Source organism: Pollicipes pollicipes, unplaced genomic scaffold, assembly GCF_011947565.3.
Source record: "Pollicipes pollicipes isolate AB1234 unplaced genomic scaffold, Ppol_2.1 Scaffold_4740;HRSCAF=5597_pilon_pilon_pilon, whole genome shotgun sequence".
Taxonomy (NCBI): Eukaryota; Metazoa; Arthropoda; class Thecostraca; order Pollicipedomorpha; family Pollicipedidae; genus Pollicipes; species Pollicipes pollicipes.
In genome coordinates this window covers 42,370,646-42,388,753 of record NW_023596545.1, presented here as the reverse complement: position 1 = coordinate 42,388,753, position 18,108 = coordinate 42,370,646, and the positions used below count along the sequence as shown (strand labels likewise).

General features: G+C 55.2%; 1 protein-coding gene across 1 annotated transcript; it reads right to left on the bottom strand.

The window, feature by feature from the left end:
- Window positions 1-722: 722 nt before the first annotated feature.
- LOC119099453 (uncharacterized) lies at window positions 723-8,237 on the bottom strand. The gene is made up of 10 exons (XM_037222606.1): window positions 8,169-8,237; window positions 7,613-7,717; window positions 7,072-7,163; window positions 6,152-6,244; window positions 5,724-5,882; window positions 4,580-4,661; window positions 3,945-4,036; window positions 3,470-3,608; window positions 3,120-3,235; window positions 723-1,751 (listed from the first exon to the last, which is right to left on the bottom strand). The coding sequence occupies exons 3-10, from the start codon at window positions 7,111-7,113 to the stop codon at window positions 1,581-1,583; spliced, it is 894 nt and encodes a 297-aa protein (XP_037078501.1). The 5' UTR covers window positions 7,114-7,163; window positions 7,613-7,717; window positions 8,169-8,237; the 3' UTR covers window positions 723-1,580.
- Between the last annotated feature and the right edge of the window lie 9,871 nt (window positions 8,238-18,108).

Here is an 18,108-nt window from a genome sequence, read left to right as displayed (position 1 = left end):
CGAGTTTACAGCTCGCCTGGCGGTGTGAGGTCGTCACGTTCTCGCCACCCAGCCGTTGTTAGCGTCAGTGACGGGTGACAGAAACATGCCAGAAGACAAGGCGCACCGAAGCCGCGTAGCTTTGATATCGAGCTATTATCCGACCTGGTCTGTTCCGCTGCGGGTGGTATCTGCGACGCTTGTGGACATCCACCGTAGCTATGTGCGTTGTGCCAAGGCATGGAAATGTGCTTGCGAGTGGATGGCGGTTGCGGTTTATGTTGCAGCTTCCCGATTTTTCAGTATTACAGTAATCAGCAATGACTTGCAAAGCCTCCTGCTGACACATCCGAGACGATGGCCGGCCTTGAATATTAACCCGAGATTGCGAGAGAGCCATATATATATGTGGCACGAGGACAATGTCAAGCCCGATGATGACTGATCTGAAATAGAAGGTAGGACTGGCGTAGCATGCTGGCCAGCAGGACGGCGAGTACTATGACCGATCCTGGGCTGACGAGCACCGCATGATCGGACCCCGCTGGACGTGGCACATGGGGGCGGCGAAAAACGGGCCCACATGTCGTTGGCAACATACCCTTGACATGTTGACAAATCTTCCTTAGCGTGTAAGACTTCGGAGTGTATACATTAGTCGCGATGCCCACTACTCAACGCTGCCCGCATCCCATTCATTAATTCTGCTCGGCGTTTATAGGATTCTTGAAAGCTTGTTTGAATTACGGCCGCGATGTGTATTAACCAATAACACCCATTCCTTGCAAAACGTTTCAAAACGACCCACATGTAGCCAACTGCAAGGCCCACAAGCTGCACACAACTCACATAATAAAAAATGCGTTGCCCAGGGCGTCACACCAATGAAAGACAAAATGCCCAGACACAAAACATAGATTAGGTCAGTCGGTCAATGCCACGTCGCTCGTCGACCCGGCGTCGGCTAGACCTCACACCACACACAAATCCTTTGCAGGAGGTGAGCAGGGGATCCCACAGCGCGCCCAAACACGTTCTCAGAAATACGGCTAGGACCGTCGTTTCCAAAAACCCAGCGTTTTCATGCTACCGAAGGAAGATCTACTGAATGTGTCCGCGCCACTGCGCTCAAAAGCGCGCGCCAAGGCGAGCATCGCCAGTATATGACACGGTGCTGGGGCGGCCAGCGCCGCGTCAGGTGACCTATTCGTCTCAGTGCCGGCCGGAACCGCGTGGTCCGGCCGATCGCCGAGCCTGTTCCGTCGGCCCACGCAGCGAAGGCAGCGAGCGTCGGCGCGCACTCCCCGCAACAGGAGAACCCACGCTCACCACTCTAGCGCGGCGGCTCGGTGCAACGCCGCCCCCTGAGCGCGCGTTCGCTCGGCGGGGCTCCGAGGCGGAGAGGCAGTCCTGTCTTTGGTTTGGCGCGAGGTGTGCGGTCTTTGCGGAGCACCGCGTGAGGTCCAGACTGCAGACGCGCGAGACGCCGACCGGGCGCCTGTCCCACGCCAGCGATGGGAACACGCACTCCTCCCCTCCCGCACCAGGTGCAGGGCCAGGGTCTCGGAGGGAGCCGAAGCACAGATCCAGGGCACTCCCGGCTACACCAGCGTGAAGAGAGACTCGTCGTCGTTAGCGGCGGATGCCGGCTCGTCCTCCTCGTCCAGCGGCGACTCGTCCAGATCCCGCACAGCCTCCTCGAAGCTGTACTCGTAGTTCCTGGCCAGCTGTCGGTTTTTGTCGTGCTCCAGCAGCGCCTCCTGCCCACCCATCTGAAACAGGCGTGCCCATCTCAGCGGCCGGAGGCCTGAGACGTCTGCAAAGTCCACACGAGTCGGAGAGCAGCCTCCTAGCCAAGCCACACACACACACACACACACACTTAAGCGGCGTCGAATGGTAAGCGATGACGCGGGTGTCCCCGGCTCAGCAGTGGGGACGAAGCGTACCTTTCGCCATCGACACGGCAGCGCTCCACTCAGCTCGTGTCTCACCCGAGGCCACAGTGATGGGCTCACACGCTACTCGGGCTGGAAGCTGGCGAGTGAAGCCCCGACTTCAGACCGCGGCGAGACAACAACGCCGCAACCGTACGCAGTCGGATGTGATGTGGCGGTAGCTCTGTAGTGGTGCGAGGTCAACACCCAAACGAGTGAGGTCACCGATAGGTGGCGCCAATGAGTGTTGTGGTGTCTGGTGAGAACCGTGAGTGTGTCGAGAGGTTAGTTAATTGTTTTTATGTTTGGCAATAGTATGGGCAATTTATCTATGAATAAGCGATGGCTAATGTAGCTATTGTTTTGGCGGCTCATGACGTATTGTCAATCATAACGAGGCAGATTGTTGCTGCGATGAGATGATATAGCTGCGATAGAAATCATATAGCGAGATCCGTCCCTCTTATCCCGTATCTTGCTTTATCCTGCGTCCTAGCGACGCCTAGCTCGTCCGGGGCGGGCTGCATGCGTCAACCACGGGTGGACCGGGAGGCCCCGTGGGAAGGGAGACCCCGAGCGGGTACCCAGCGCGCATGCGCGGGTTAAAGCTCGGCAGGCTCCCAGGCGCTTGCAAGTCTGCCCCACCGTTAACCATTTTCCTTCATCCCATAGCTCTAAAATGATCATTTCTGGTCGAAGCGGCTCTAATCCAACACAACAAACAATATCGCGATAGAATATATACTGCGCAGCCTGCCAACGAAGTGTTTCTCGCTCTTCGTGATCCGTCCCTCTTTGGACGCGTTTCCCTGTCAGTCAGTCCGAGCCGGCATCACGCTAATGCCGGCACCGATGTTTCACACCGGACCAAGACAACCACCGCAGCAGGGCAGTGCTAGTCCCGGCCACGCGGCCGCGACCAGCCTGTGACGGCACGAGTTCTGAGGTGCGGGTGATTACGCTTGTGTCGCACCGCACGGGGGCTCGGGCTGTCAACTGAAGACAACAACAGGGCAACTATTGCCACCTTCTCTATCGTCGCCGAAGATAGTGGCATGCACGACAGCTCCATACACAACGCACTCGACACAGAAGCGTCAGCGTATGCGCATATTTGCTGTCAGCCAGTACTCGGTATACATCATGACAACAGCGTGCCTGCCCTGCAATGGACGCATTCACTGCTCATAGCAGTATACTCACTATGATCGTGACTAGGGCGTTCTCAAACGCCGAAACCTCTTCATCCGTCAGCGTGTGTTCTTTCTGCAAATTGTTCACGTCTGGATACTTCAGAAAGCGCACCTTGATCTCAGGACCTGGAAAACAACAGTAGCAGTGACTATCAGAGAACAGGGTTTCCCACGGCCGCCAGAGACATACATCTATAGCCCGAACCAAACGCCTCGGAATATCTGCAAGACACCCCTCGCCTCAGTTACACCAAACGTCCGCGCCCGCTCTGCCCCTCCCGCGACGCGCGCGCGACGCCCGCACCCGCTGGCGCCGCCGACCGCCGAGCCAGCTCGGCCGCCCCTGGGGCGGAGGCTCACCGTGGCCGTCGAGGCCGACACGGCCCAGCTTCTGGCGCACGGCCTTCTCGACGCGCGCGCGCTGCTCGCGGTCGATCTCGCTCACTTGGACCATCTTGTCCAGCCGGAGCGAGTCGACCGTGGTGAACTTCACCCGACCCTGCGAGCACACGTGACACGCACGCTCACCCCGACCATAACGTGCCTCTGAGACCGAGAGGGGGAGGCGCGGAGAGTGGTGCGCGCCACAGCACGCCGAGAAGGCTGCTATGATTCAAACTCGTGTATCGAGATCCGGCTCCAGGAAAGACCGAGTTCAACTTGCGGAAGGCACAAAATGGCGGCATTCTCGATGTGTCATGCATACATGTCGGTAGTTTGGGATGTGTCCACAAGGAGTAAGCACACTTTAACTCCAAATTGGAGAGACGCTCGATTCCAGCGTCGAGCTGACAGCCCGGCCTCCGAGCCCTGGAGGCCTGCGCCGGCTGCTCACCTCTCGCGCCTCGCCGGGCGCATCATCCTCGTCTTCCTCGTCCCCACTCTCCTCCGCAGTGTCGTCCGTCGGGGAGTCCCGGACGGAGGACTCTGGGAAAACCAACAAGGCCAGCATGAGGAGGGCTGAGCCCCCAGTGACCCCGCCCGTGACACTCGGCGGCACTCGACTGGCTGCTGCCAGGACCAGACCCTCCCAGTGGAGGCCTCCACGCCATCAGGCGGAGGCGCGTCCCTTGTAAGCACGAGCACGGTCGAACGCAGGCCTTCCCTACAGAACACTAACATGCCCAAGCACTTCCGAGCCATAACGGCATTCGCGATGGTTACACGGGCGTAAGGGAAATAGGCCTCCGCACATACTAGTATCCATTACGACATGTGAGACGTTACGCACAGCGCCCTGGCTCGGTCAGATTTCCCGTAACAGCCTCGACTGCCCCGGCTTCTGAAGCTCCCTTCACCGGTCGGTGGCATCTGGGTCAGGTAGCCAGGTGGCTGGCTCCGTGCGTCCGGAACACCGGAAACTAACGACGGCCGGCTCCGCAAGTCCGGAGCACCGGAAACTAACGACGGCCGGCAGGCCGGCGTGGAGGTGGGAGCGGAGATGACAGCGCCGCCGATCGCCACGCGTACCTGCCTCCTCGGCGGCGGCGGGCTCCTCCGGCGCGGCGGGCTCCTCAGCCTGCGTCACAGCCAGCAAGCCGTCCCGCATCGCCTGCCAGACAGCCGGCGCCGAACGACAGGTCACCGCACAGGTCATGACAGCGGAGTCGAGTAAGGTCCACGGGAGCAGGCGGGACTTCACCGGCCTCACCACACAGGTCACTGTCGGCTCTGAAGTCGGCGTTCGTCCCGGAGTGCGGTGATCGCCTCGAGGCTGGAACGCCCGTCCCGAGGACGGCGCCTCTCCCGGCACCGCGCTGGAGCGTCACTTCCGTGCCCAGGGCGTCACCTCTGTCGTCAGAGCGTCAAATCTGTCTATGGAGCGTCGCCGCTGTCCCGAAAGTGTCATCTCCGTCCCCACAGCATCACCTCTGTCCCAGACCGCTCCGTCCCCACGTCAATTTTGTCTGAAGAGTGGGAGCATTAGTTTTGCCCTCAGAGCGGCATTTCACACCAGAGCGTCACCTCCGTCCCAGGGGCGTCATCTCCTTCTCCGGAGCGTCACCTCTGTCCCCGGAGCGTTACCTCCGTCCCAGGGGCGTCATCTCCGTCTCCGGAGCGTCACCTCCGTCTCCGGAGCGTCACCTGTCATGAGAGCATTGCCCTTAGAGCGTCACCTTCGTTCAAATGAGTCGCCTCTGACGCAGAGCGTCACCCCTGCCCCATGGCGTCTCTTTGTCCCTAGCGTGTCATCCCTGTACCCCACGTGTCTTCCTTGTCCCCAGTGCGTCACCCTGTCCACAGCGTGTTATCCTTGTACCTAGCGTGTCACCCCTGTCCCCAGTGTGTCACACCTGTCCCAAGTGTGTCAGCCCTGTCTCAAGCTCTGCCCAACGTGTCAGCCCTGCACTAGTGTGTCAGCCCTGTCCCCAGCGTGTCAGCCCTCCATCAGTGTGTCAGCCCTGTCCCCAGCGTGTCAGCCCTCCATCAGTGTGTCAGCCCTGTCCCCAGTATGTCAGCCCTCCATCAGTGTGTCAGCCCTGTCCCCAGCGTGTCAGCCCTCCATCAGTGTGTCAGCCATGTCCTCAGCATGTTAGCCCTCCATCAGTGTGTCACCCCTGCCCCAGCGTGTCACCCCTACCCCAGCTTGTCAGCCCCTGCCTCGGCAGGTCACCTCTGTCTCAGTGAAGAAACTCTGCAGCTGGCTGGAGAGCGCGGTCAGGTCGGCGACGGTGCTGGCCAGCTGCTGCACGGTGGCGTCCGAGATGAGCGACGGCTCGGCACGCATCAGCTGCTGCAGACGGCGCGACTCCTCGGTCACCGCCACCGAAACCTGGCCGACAGCGGGGGTGCTCACGCGCGGGTCGCGTCACCGACGGCCGCGCCACGCGCCGCAGGAACACGCTGTCGTCGACTACCGAGCCAGCGGTCAGCACGAGCTGCCAGTGGTAAGAGCGTGGGACCGCTGTCTGAACGCTGAACGAACATGTAATAAAAAACCAGATAGGACGGGATACAAACGCTTCCCAGGTTTATCAATCATTCAATGTCAGTCAGACTTGAGTGTCCGACGGAACTGGGATCGACCCCCACTCGGCATACCTCCGAGAAAGAGGTGAGCGTGTTCGTGTACTGTAGCAGCTCGGTGACAATCTCCTGAGAGCGGTGGCCTTGTTCGGCTTCGCTGAACAGCTCCTGCCAAGGGCAAGGCGACGGAAATGCAGTGGCACCTGGTGCCTTCCAGCACTTCGACCACGCGGGCTTATAGCGCCCATGGAGTGACAGCGGCTTGCAGAAGTCACCGCAACGAGACGGCGGAAATGTGAACATTAGCTGCTTAATGAGCAAGCCAGGGTCATGGAACAATCATCATCTTTCGTGAAAATTGCATGCAATTAGTATTAACGCACAAGTTGACTCCTTTCGCGCACCACACCCAGCAACAGCCGGACAATCGGGGTCACATCGGGATTACTGCCATTCCCCGGTAGCCGGCGGGAGCCACAGCGGTAGCCGGCGGGAATCACGGCGGTCGGCGGGAGGAATCACAGCGGTCGACGGCAGGAGTCACAGCGGTCGACGGCGGGAACCTCAGCGGTCGACGGCAGGAATCACGGCGGTCGGCGGCAGGAATCACAGCGGTCGACGGCGGGAACCTCAGCGGTCGACGGCAGGAATCACGGCGGTCGGCGGCAGGAATCACAGCGGTCGACGGCGGGAACCTCAGCGGTCGGCGGCAGGAATCACGGCGGTCGGCGGGAGGAATCACGGCGGTCGACGGGAGGAATCACGGCGGTCGGCGGGAGGAATCACAGCGGTCGACGGCAGGAATCACAGCGGTCGACGGCAGGAGTCAAAGCGGTCGACGGCAGGAGTCACAGCGGTCGACGGCAGGAATCTCAGCGGCGGCGGAGAATATCCACATTTATCACGAGAGGAAGTCCGCGCTGGTCGATGGAAAGGTCTCCAGCGGAAGGGGAGGGGGTTCACCAGGGTCGGCGGACCGGCCTGGCCGGACATACCATGATTCTGGCGTTCCTCTTCAGCTGCTCCTCTGTGGCCATCCGGTGGCGGTTCTGCAGCTGGTGCAGCCGGTCCACACCAAAGACGCCGTCTGAAAGGCATGATCGGGTAACGGAGTCACGGTGGTGTCACGCGGTACGGGCGCACACTAGACACTCAGTGTCTCCGAATTTGCATAATGCATATCACAATGTCATGCCCATTTGAGAGCACGACGGAGAGCAAAATATCGGCTTGTGCTGTGCCAGCCAACAACTGGCCACAGGCTTGTCAACAAACCATGCACAAAATACTGATTTATGACCCATACAGGATGTCAGTCACGCAACCTACGACCACAAACAATCCCTGTGGGGTCCTGATGCTGTGCCAGCATGCTGAGTGACGTAACGGCCGGCCCTCCCCCCGTCAGCCGACGGGCCGGGGACACGCTGCTGACATCCAGGCGGACAGGTGACGTCACAGCGGCTCGTGAGCAGCTGGTCTCGAGCCACCCGACTGGTACCCGGTCAATACGCAGTAGTGTCTCTCGTGACTCACCTGTGTCAAACTCAGACACGATGTTGATGTAGCCGTGTATCACATCGTCCAGGATGTCTCCCAGCTTTTTCGTCTGCGATGAGACGCCTTCGAAGAGGTACTTGACTGAATGGCCCATGCACTTTGCTTGTGATCCGGACACGACTACACATCGAATGGAAAGCTAGCACTACCGTAACACTATGCCATGATTGGGAGCACCCACATGGCGTCCCTGGATTTCGACTGAATCTGATTCAGTCAGCATTCTGCCGTTTACTTTAGACAAAAATAGCGTGTTTTATGAGTGTCTGGCTGATACTGAACGCAAGCATCCCACATAAGGCAGCAATGTACCAACACCGAAGCGGTAAAAATGCCCCCCCCCCCCCAAGCTTCACAGAACCGTTGCGCTTCATGGCAGGAAGTACGAGCGCGCGAAACCACGCGTGCTCCAGAGCTTTCCGTTCGTCAGCGAAACGGGAAGCCCTGGCTTTGGAGGCCCATGCCGACCCCAGTCCGCGTCAGGAGGCAGCCTCTGTGCGCTCCAGGGTCGCGGCCCGGCCGCGGCGCTCACTCTGCGTCAGGTCCAGCTGCTCGGGCTGCTGGTCAGGCCGGCGGCCGACCCAGCGCGCCAGCCGCTCGGCGCGGCGGCGGGTGCGCCGCAGCCGAGCCGCCCCCAGTCGCTGCAGCTGGTCGGCCGACAGCGCCGGCCGGCAGCTGACGGCGTGCGGCCGGCTGGCCGGCGGCGGCGCCAGCGTCCGGTGGCCGCACGTACGCGCCGTCTGCACCGTCAGCACGTACCGGCACGTCTCCGGCTCGTCGACGCGCACCACCGCGTCCGCGGCCTCCTCCTCACACACGTACTGCCGGAACGCGATACCCTTACCTCTCCACACACCCTCTGGAAACGGACATGCCAGTGCCTCCCCACACATGTGCTCGAAAAGCCATGTGTACATCCCGCTGCGCACGCAACGCAACAGGCCCTCGTGGCGTAACAACTCAGCAATAACTGGTCATGTCCATAGCGAAGCGGACGCGTCAATGCGCTAGCAAAGGATGGCCATTTTCCAATACCATTACAACAGCACAGAATGCCAAGATAGAGCATCGCTGTCGCGGCATGACGCCTGCGGTGACGAACAGGTTACAGTTCTGTCACGGGCCAACTGTGCTGCTGATCACAGCCCGGTCACATGACCCACACGGATCTAGGCCGAGCGCGACCAGCCAGTCAGAGTCAGACTCGGACCGTATGACCCACGCGGACCTCGGCCGAGCGCTTCCGCCCAGTTAAAGTCAGATTTAGGTCACATAACTCACCCAGACCTCGGCCGAGCGTGGCCAGCCGGCCAGAGTCAGAGTCAGAGTCAGATCACATGGCTCACCCGGACCTCGGCCGAGCGCGGCCAGCCGGCCAGGGTCAGAGTCAGAGCCAGATCGCATGACTCACCCGGACTTCGGCAGAGTGCGGTCAGCCCGTCAGAGTCGGAGTCAGAGTCAGATCGCATGACTCACCCGGACCTCGGCCGAGCGCGGCCGACCGGTCAGGTCGCAGTCGCTGCCGTTGGTGTAGAACTGGCTGTGGTAGCGCTGTTTGGCGTTGCGCGAGCGGCCGTCGTCACTGCTCCAGTCGTAGTCCGACTCGAAGCGGCCTAGCACGCTGACCTTGCCCACGATCTGCCCGCCTGCGGCCCCAGCGCCCGGTCACGGCACGGCACGGCACCGCGGTGGGGAGCGCAGTCAGCCTCCACAAACAGAAACAGCTGCACAGCAGCCGCCCGGGACACGGAAGGCGGGCGAGTGTCAGACGGCCGCCTAGGACAGGCAGGCGGGTCACACGGACTGCGGGCGGGAGAGGGAGATGACGTGCTGCGGTAACACCCGGGGGTAGCTCAGGCCTCACAGCGCTCAGTTCGCCACTTGAACCGGGGAGCGCGCACTGAACAAGCACTGCGTCTGTGGCGGTGGTGGTAAATGGCCCACCAAAACACCAGCCCGCAGATTTGGACCACCAGCCGGGCCTCGGCCGCCGGTCCGGCGGGGCGGCACCGCTCCACTGCACGGCTCTCACCCTCCATGTGGTACTGCCGGACCTCGGCCATCGGGCAGACCTCGTACGTCCACCAGTCGCGCGTGCGTAGCAGGCAGGGGCCTTTCGCCAGGCCAGCCAGCAGACCTGCCAGTTAGCCACATGTGATCAGGGCCTTCTGCTTCCATGAGGACTGACTGGGGACTATACACCAAGATCCACCCTATTGGGATTCATCTTCTAGGGTGACGGATCTGGATTCCATTTTGAGATCATATTCAAATATTCATGTCACACCTCAAACTAATGCAACATCATATAAAGGACAGGCAATTCAGTCCTGAGGTGAACTGATGTACACATTTTGCTTCCAGCTAAACTTAAGGAGATGTGACCCTAGGGAATAGTTAATCCATGAGTTTTTCACATGTAAATAATGACTTTCATGATCCAGTGCAGTTATTGGGGGCTAAATCCTTATTTTCAGGCATCTAAGTTCTTTTTTAGGATCTAACTCCTCGCAAGGCATGACTTTTTGACCATATTTGAATAATGTGAAACTGAGTCCTTAGCTCTAATCTGCTCCTTAAGGACTGACTGGACATGGCAGCCAGCTCCCTAGTGACTAACCAGGTATGGAGGCTGAATCCACAAGCACTCACCAGGTATGAAGGTCTGTTCCCTTATAAATGACCAGGGGCATGGAGGTCAGCTCACTAATAACAACCAGGAACTCATATCAACTGGCCAGGTATGATGGTCTACTCCCAACAACTGAGTGAGTATGGAGGTCTGCTCCCTAGGAATTGACCAGGCATAAAGGTACTCTCATCCCAGACAGACCAGATATTAAAATATATTACCCATGGACTGACCAGGTATGAAGGTACTCTCATCCCAGACAGACCAGATATGAAGATCTATTATCCATAGACTGACCAGGTATGAAAGTACTCTCACCCAAGGCAGACCAGGTATGAGGATCTATTACCCGTAGACTGACCAGGTGTGAAGGTATTCTCATCCCATACAGACCAGATATGAAGATCTATTATCCATAGACTGACCAGGTATGAAGGTCTACTCTCCATGAACTGACCAGCTATGAAGATTATCCCCCAGGGACTGACCAGGTATGAAGGTCTTCTCCCCAGGACTAACCAGGGATCAAGGTCTACTCCCCAGGGACTGGCCAGGTATGAAGGTATACTCTCCAGGGACTGGTCAGGTATGAAGGTCTACTCCCCAGGGACTGGCCGGGTATGAAGGTATACTCCCCAGGGACTGGTCAGGTATGAAGGTCTACTCCCCTGGGACTGACCAGGTATGAAGGTCTACTCCCCAGGGACTGGTCAGATATGAAGGTCCACTCCCCAGGGACTGGTCAGGTATGAAGGTCTACTCCTCAGGGACTAGTCAGGTATGAAGGTCCACTCCCCAGGGACTGGTCAGGTATGAAGGTCTACTCCTTAGGGACTAGTCAGGTATGAAGGTCTACTCCCCAGGGACTGGTCAGGTATGAAGGTCTACTCCTTAGGGACTAGTCAGGTATGAAGGTCTACTCCCCAGGGACTGACCAAGTATCAAGGTCTACTCCCAAAGGTATACTCCTTATGAACTGACCAGGTATGGATGTCTGCTCCTCATCTCCAAACTCCTGATGCTGCTGCTGTGTTTGGCCAGTGACAGGAAGCAGACAGGTGTATGCTTGCCCAGCTTTGTTGTACATCCTTACTGTGTGCTCCTGAGCCACCTGCAGTGGTCAATCAGTTAATGAGCACTAAAAACATGATTCATTGGTATGCACAAGCAGCTCCTGGTTGTGTGGTGTTCATATACTTTGGTAGCATCATACAGCAACACCTGTTGGAGTGGTATCATACCCCTACCCCACCAAATCAGCCAGTGTTAATGCAGACAGCATGTATGTGACATCTGATATACCCCTGAAAAAAGTTTGGCAAACTATGTTTAGCAGACCTGAGTCACACACAAGCAAGTGCTTAATAGCATACACATGCTAACCAATAACTTCCAAGATAATTTTCCAAGATAAGGGCAGTGATCCAATTATTCATCTATCATAAGAAGTGCATTTGCATTCTAATTCACTCTGGTGCTCACCTCACTTAGCACCACTGGTTGATCAAGTATGTCCACAACATAGTTTAATGAATTTATTTCTTCAGAATCAAAGGTGAAGCATGATGACTGTACAGCCAGCCCAAGAACCAGAATGATGAGGCTACTAGCAAACATGGCTGCCTGCAATAAGGAACAATTTGTCAAAAAATAAATAATGGATGTAGCAAGTAAACAACAGAAAACCACTGAGCCACACCTTTCCCACATCACCAACCATCTGAAGAGGTGCATCAATCATGATAGGTAAAAACATGTTGGCCATGCCATCTGCCTTAAGTATGCACCATCTTAGCGTCAAAACCAAGAAAATAACAGGTTTAATTCGACCAGGCGCAAGCCTCACACTCTGCAAAACGGTCCGCATCAGCTAAATCTAGCAAGCAAACCTTACAAAACTGTTATCAGCACATGCGCCAGACATTTATGAATTCTTGCAACACCTTCATATAGTTAAATGTTCTATGTAATGCCAACACACTGCTCTTCCCTCTCGTCCGCCACTAATAGTATTTACAACCGGGAGGAGTTGGCGATGCGGCTGTCAGCTGATTGTAGTGAAGGTCGGTAACACTTCCAGCTGATTGTACGGTGACGTCATAAAGCCACAAAATTTATGCTAACCTGATGAAAGTTTGCGAGTCTAAGAGCGGCAAGTTAATAACGGGACCTGGGCGCTTCCCGTCATGTGGCGGTTCCCGCCAGGCAGACGGCAAATGATTACTGAAAGTTTTGTGGTGTAGGAATAGGATCATGGCTCACTTAAGCATGATCTCTGAGATGAATATGAAGTGAGCCCGGATCGCAACGAGCGTAACGGACAGAACCAAGCCAGCATGTAGGCGGGGCCGGACGGGACCCCACACGAACGACCAAACCTGGCGAGACCGGGTGGTTAAGATGAGACCGAGTGAACTGCACCGATTCAGATAAGACCAGACGAGACCAAGCATAGCCAGGCGGGATTAAACGGGATTTGAGGGCACCATACATGACCGAAGGGAACCGGACGAGACGGAGCATGCAGAATGGGACCAGGCGGAATCGGATAGAATGTGATGGGGCCAGACGGGACAGAATGGCATAAGACTAGATGTTCCTGGAACGGAGCGAGTCATGAGCGAATGGGACCGGACCGAACCAGACAGGGCGAAATGACCGGGCGGGATCAGACAGGATCAAGTGGCATCGTAAGTGATCTTAAGGTGTCGGGTGGGACAGAATGGGACCACACAGACTTCGGCAGAATCGGAACGTATCAGAGAGAACCAAATGAAGCGTCATGAATGGAGATGGAACCGGGCGAAAACGGACAAAATAAGCGGAAACCGGTTAGGAGGAGACCAGACAGATCCGGATGGACTCGAAAGGGACCTGACGGAACCGTGCTGGACCAGACTGGACCAGACGGAACTTGTCAACAGAAGGTCTTCTGTTCGGCACTGCGGGCCCCTGGCAACACATTGGCCCGTCCTTTTTCAGGCTCCCCAAACAATGCAAACTGCGTGCCCGACCTTGTTCCTCCTCGGGAAATGAGCCTCCTGTGCTGAGACCAACACGGAGCTAACTGTTGGGTGTCCGTGATCTCTGTCAGAACTAGAGGTCCGCATTGTCTCAGAGGGTCTCAATGGATGCAAATGTCCATCTGATTGATATTTGAAGTCATGGCCCTACGGGCTGTGATCCTGAACGTGACCTACAGCCAGCTCTTCAGGCTCTTCAGTCTTTCAGGGGGGCCTTTGGTCGTCAGCCTCGATGGGTATTTTGGGTAACGTGTTTGGCCTGCGAGTAAAGGCAAAGAAATGGATGGCAACATGGGAGACCACCTACCGATCTGACTAACCCAATAAGTGAAAAAGAGCTCCTAGCAACAGCGGCCTCTGGACAGTGTAATAAACCTTAAAATCTCCCTAGCCACTCTCTCAATCGGCGAGGGATCATTTTTGTCCGCTCGTGAAACCTTCACCCCCGCTTGCGACTGTTCACGATCGCCTGGAGGCCTAAAGATGTTCAACTTTGTTTCCTTTTTTGCGAAAAGCTGCTTTTGTGCTGCCGGATATGATCCCTTTGGAGCACATGAGCCCCTTTGGAGACAAAAGAAGAGTCCAGGTGCTGTGACTTATTCTCAGGATCTACCACCACACATATGTGGTCTTGTACGAAATTGCCAACAGATTGGCAGCAATTTGGTAGTTTTTGACGTCACCGTCAAGTCAGCTGGAAATGTTAGCGAGTCAATCAGCTGTAACAATTTGTGAGCCTGGTTGTTGAAAGTGTTCTTTTGCCCTGGTTGAAGCTGTCTTGAGTGACAAACGTGGGGCGAGGCGCAATTTGTTGATGTTGTGTAGGATGCAGAGATGTATGAAGATGTCAGAATGCATTAATGTTTGGTACATGAACCGGTAGCAATTTGGTATCATTGATTGCTTTAGTTAGTTGATGCGGCCCGTACAGGAGGCTCATTGGCTAGTCATTTGGGCTTCAGGGCTCATGGACTGCAGTCACACAGCTACCGCTTCTACATAGGGCTTCCTGGGATGGTGGGATGCCGGGGGAATTCAGTGGTGAGATTGATCATTGTCAAGCTGGTTAGGTTAGGTCAGGTTAGGTCAAGTTGATCTAGTTGTGTTATGTTCCATTATTTGTGTCACTGATTTGTTTGGCTTCACATTGGCATCACAATGTTACATATGGTTAGGTTATGTATGTAGCATATTAATTTAATTTTTTAGGGATGTTGGTAATGATTTCAAAGATGTAACCTCTGACCCAAGTTCACATTGTCCTGATTCTTGCTCCTGACATGTGTGTGGTGGCTGCTGTTTGCACCAGCTGAATGGCTCAGTTTTTTACATGATCTCCCTGCAATCACTTCAGCTGTATGGGAAAACAATGATGTATGACTGTATAAATAATGTATGCTGAGTAGCATTGCTGCAATATATTAATGTCATTTGTCATTGTAAAATTTCTAAGTTGACCTTGTTGGTAAAATGTTTGCTGTCAAGGGCTATCATCAAAATTGTTTTATTTATAGTTCAGGATGATTTATTTTTTGTGGTTTTATTATTATAACTGGTATTTTAGCTTTTAAAAAAATTTATTGATAACATATCTGTGAAAATATATGTGCAACCTTTAAGTGAGAGTTCTGCCATCTACTCAACCATATTGTATGCAATCTTCCTGACCAGAACCCTTACAACCCTGAGTGTTAACCTTAACCCTGAGCCCTGACCAAAATAATTCATATCTGGCATTCACAACTCTCAGGTAAGGACATCAGCTTCTTAGGTTGCTGGAGGGAAGGGGTTTCAATGCAATACAATGCAACTTGGCTGAGCTTTTAGATGGTGCAGGGTGCAAAGTAGGTAAAATCATTTTTCTAAGCAATCCTCAGTGGTGTCTGATGCAATATGGAAGTGATATCCCCTTCACTCCCAAAGAGATGCTACAGCAAGCCATGTTAATAAGAAGTGATTCACATTTGTATGACATTTAGAATTGAAATGGCCAACTTAGAGCATTTGGTGCAGTTTACAGCCATGCCCTTCATAAGACTTAAACCTCTCTATTTTTCAGCTGCATGCCCACAAAGATGTGCAAATCATTTTGGGGAGACTGTTCCACAGCCACCCAGGCACCCATGATGTCATACTAACATCATCCAGATCCTGCCATTCCCTGGGCCTTGCAGCAATCAAGGCCAAGATCAATATGATCTCAGTTAGTGATATCTGGCACCTGCAAGCACTATTTTTGAGTCTCATATTTAATTAATGTCTGATCAATTAGCAACCAATTTGGTGTGAGGTGTGATGACATATTCAGTGATGACATTTTGAGGGGTGTATTTACTAAACATAGGATCTATGCTATCCAGTGCAGTTTTTTCCACTTCAAAGTATATGATAGTTATAAGTGAGCTTATTTCATCATATCTGATGCTTGCCTCAGCATCTGCAAAGGTGGAGCTTTGCCTTTTACTATGCATGTAACTAATGAAGATTCCAAAAAGAATGAGAAGCTTTTACTTTGAGACTGAAGCATTGGCACTAAGAGAACACAATGCTTATGACTATAAGGGCTCTGAAATTTTGTCATTTAATGACAGAAAAAGAGCTGTGTGCAGAAAATACAGATATGTTCACAGGTGACTTTCATACTATTTAGTAAGGGCTGAATAAAACAACACTTAAGATGTGTGGAAGTTCTCAAGGTCATTAAGGGCCACCCACTAAAGAAATTTGAAATTTGATCCATCCCCTGCATTCCACATTTTTCAGAGTGCCATGAATATCAAATAATCTCAGCCTCCAAGCACAACTGTGCTTGGAACATGAAGTTTAAGCCTTGATTTGTCTCATGAATTCCTGTTTTTCAGAAAGCTGTGAATCTCAATTAATCTCAGCCTTCCAGTACAAGTGTTCAGGACATGGAATATTAAATAATAAAATCTGAATATTTGTGTAACTATTGTTAGATCTGGTCTTAATATTGACCACCATGGATGAGATGGGTACTGAAGGGCAGCCCAGGCCCAAAACAAAAGGACAGCTAGACTTCCACAAGGCCATGCAAGACTTCAAGAGCATGTTTCCTGGGATGGATGCAGATGTGATAGAGGTAACTTCATGGTTTTGATAATATCTGTTTCCATGTAGTCATCAGTGTGATACCAGTTTTAAGGTTGAAGATTTGTCCAGTGCAACCATATTACATTCAGCCATGCCTTACTTTGTCTGCTAACAGAGCGTCACGCTGCGTACATTTTGAAAACCTTGGCAGCGTATGATGTGCTCGTTTTGTCTTGTCTCAGGCCATTGGGTCCTGTGTTACTGCCAAGGGTAGAAGTGGTTTTGCATATGACTTATGTTTTCACATTCTGTTTTTTTGTATGTGTCTGATTGTGCATTGTGCTGTTTGGAGAGGCTTCTGACACTGGTGGCCAGTACGCCGATCCACCCCCTTCTCCCCTGCCACCTAGTGTATGCCCTTCTGTCTCCTCCTGGCAGGCTGTTCTGCGCTCCAACGGTGGCCTGGTGGACGTGACGGTGGACCAGCTGATCAGCATGACGGCCGGCGACGCGGCGAACTCGGTGTCACCCGGGACGCGCAGCGACGCCAGGTCAGTGGCGCAACGACGCCAGGTCAGTGGCGCAACGACGCCAGGTCGGTGGCGCAGGGACGCCAGGTCAGTGGCGCAGGGACGCCAGGTCAGTGGCGCAGCGACGCTAGGTCGGGGGCGAAGCGACGCCAGGTCAGGGGCGCAGCGACGCCAGGTCAGGGGCGTGGCGACGCCAGGTCAGTGGCGCGGCGACACCTCGCGACCTGCCAGCTGCACGCGATGCAGGGCGTCGCCGGCCGACGGGGCCCTCAGGAGCTGCCACACTGAGCGCATTCTCAGCGCTTATTAGCGATGGTGGAAGGTGGGAGGCGCTGGATGGGCGGAAGAAGCATCGGCTGGGAATCCCTTCCCTGGGATATTTTGGGTCACACCTCACGTGTCGTGGGCGCGAAACTGACGAAATTGAAAACGGAAACTGAAGCGAACTACAATTGTGCTTTTACAGCCCAAATGTTAGGACACAGGTGTTGAACCAAACTATCGCAGGTGAACGTCAGCAAATGTAAGATGTCCCATGTCTGCGTTAGTCGCGATTTGACACACGCCATGTCTGATCTTGCCTGGATTTGACACTGTGTCTGACCTAGCCTGTATTTGACACACACAGCGTCTGACCTAGTCTGGATGTATCACGCCCGTGTCCGGATGGCCGAGCTTCGCTGTGCCCGTGTCCTGGTGGTTGAGCTGTGCCCGTGTACGGATGGCCATGCCGTGCTGTGTCGGTGTCCGGATGGCCGTGCTGCTCTGTGCCCGCGTCCTGATGGCTGAGCTGTGCCCGTGTCCGGATGGCCGTGCCGTGCTGTGTCGGCGTCCGGGTGGCCGAGCCGCGCCCGTGCCCGGCGGCCGGCCGCGCCGGCCCAGTGTCCGTCCCCGTCCCGCCTGCCGTTTTGTCTGTGTCAGCGAGCGGGGCCGCCGCAGGGGTCCGGGCGGTGAGGCGGCGGTGTCGCGGGACTCGGCGCTGCGCCGCTGGCGGCCGCCGCTGCTCTCCCCGCTGCCGGACGGCTTCCTGCAGCTGGAGCCGCGGCCCGCGGTCACGGTGAGCGTCGCTGGCCGCAGCTGAGCCCCGCATGGGCCGGCTGTGGGAGCCGCGCCGCCTCCCACTGCGGAGAGCGCGTCACAGTACCCGCACCAGGAGCTCATGGACACATTCGGTGGGGAGTTGAGTGTGGGGAAGGGACGGGCTGGTGAAGAGGATGCAATGTCTCAAATGTG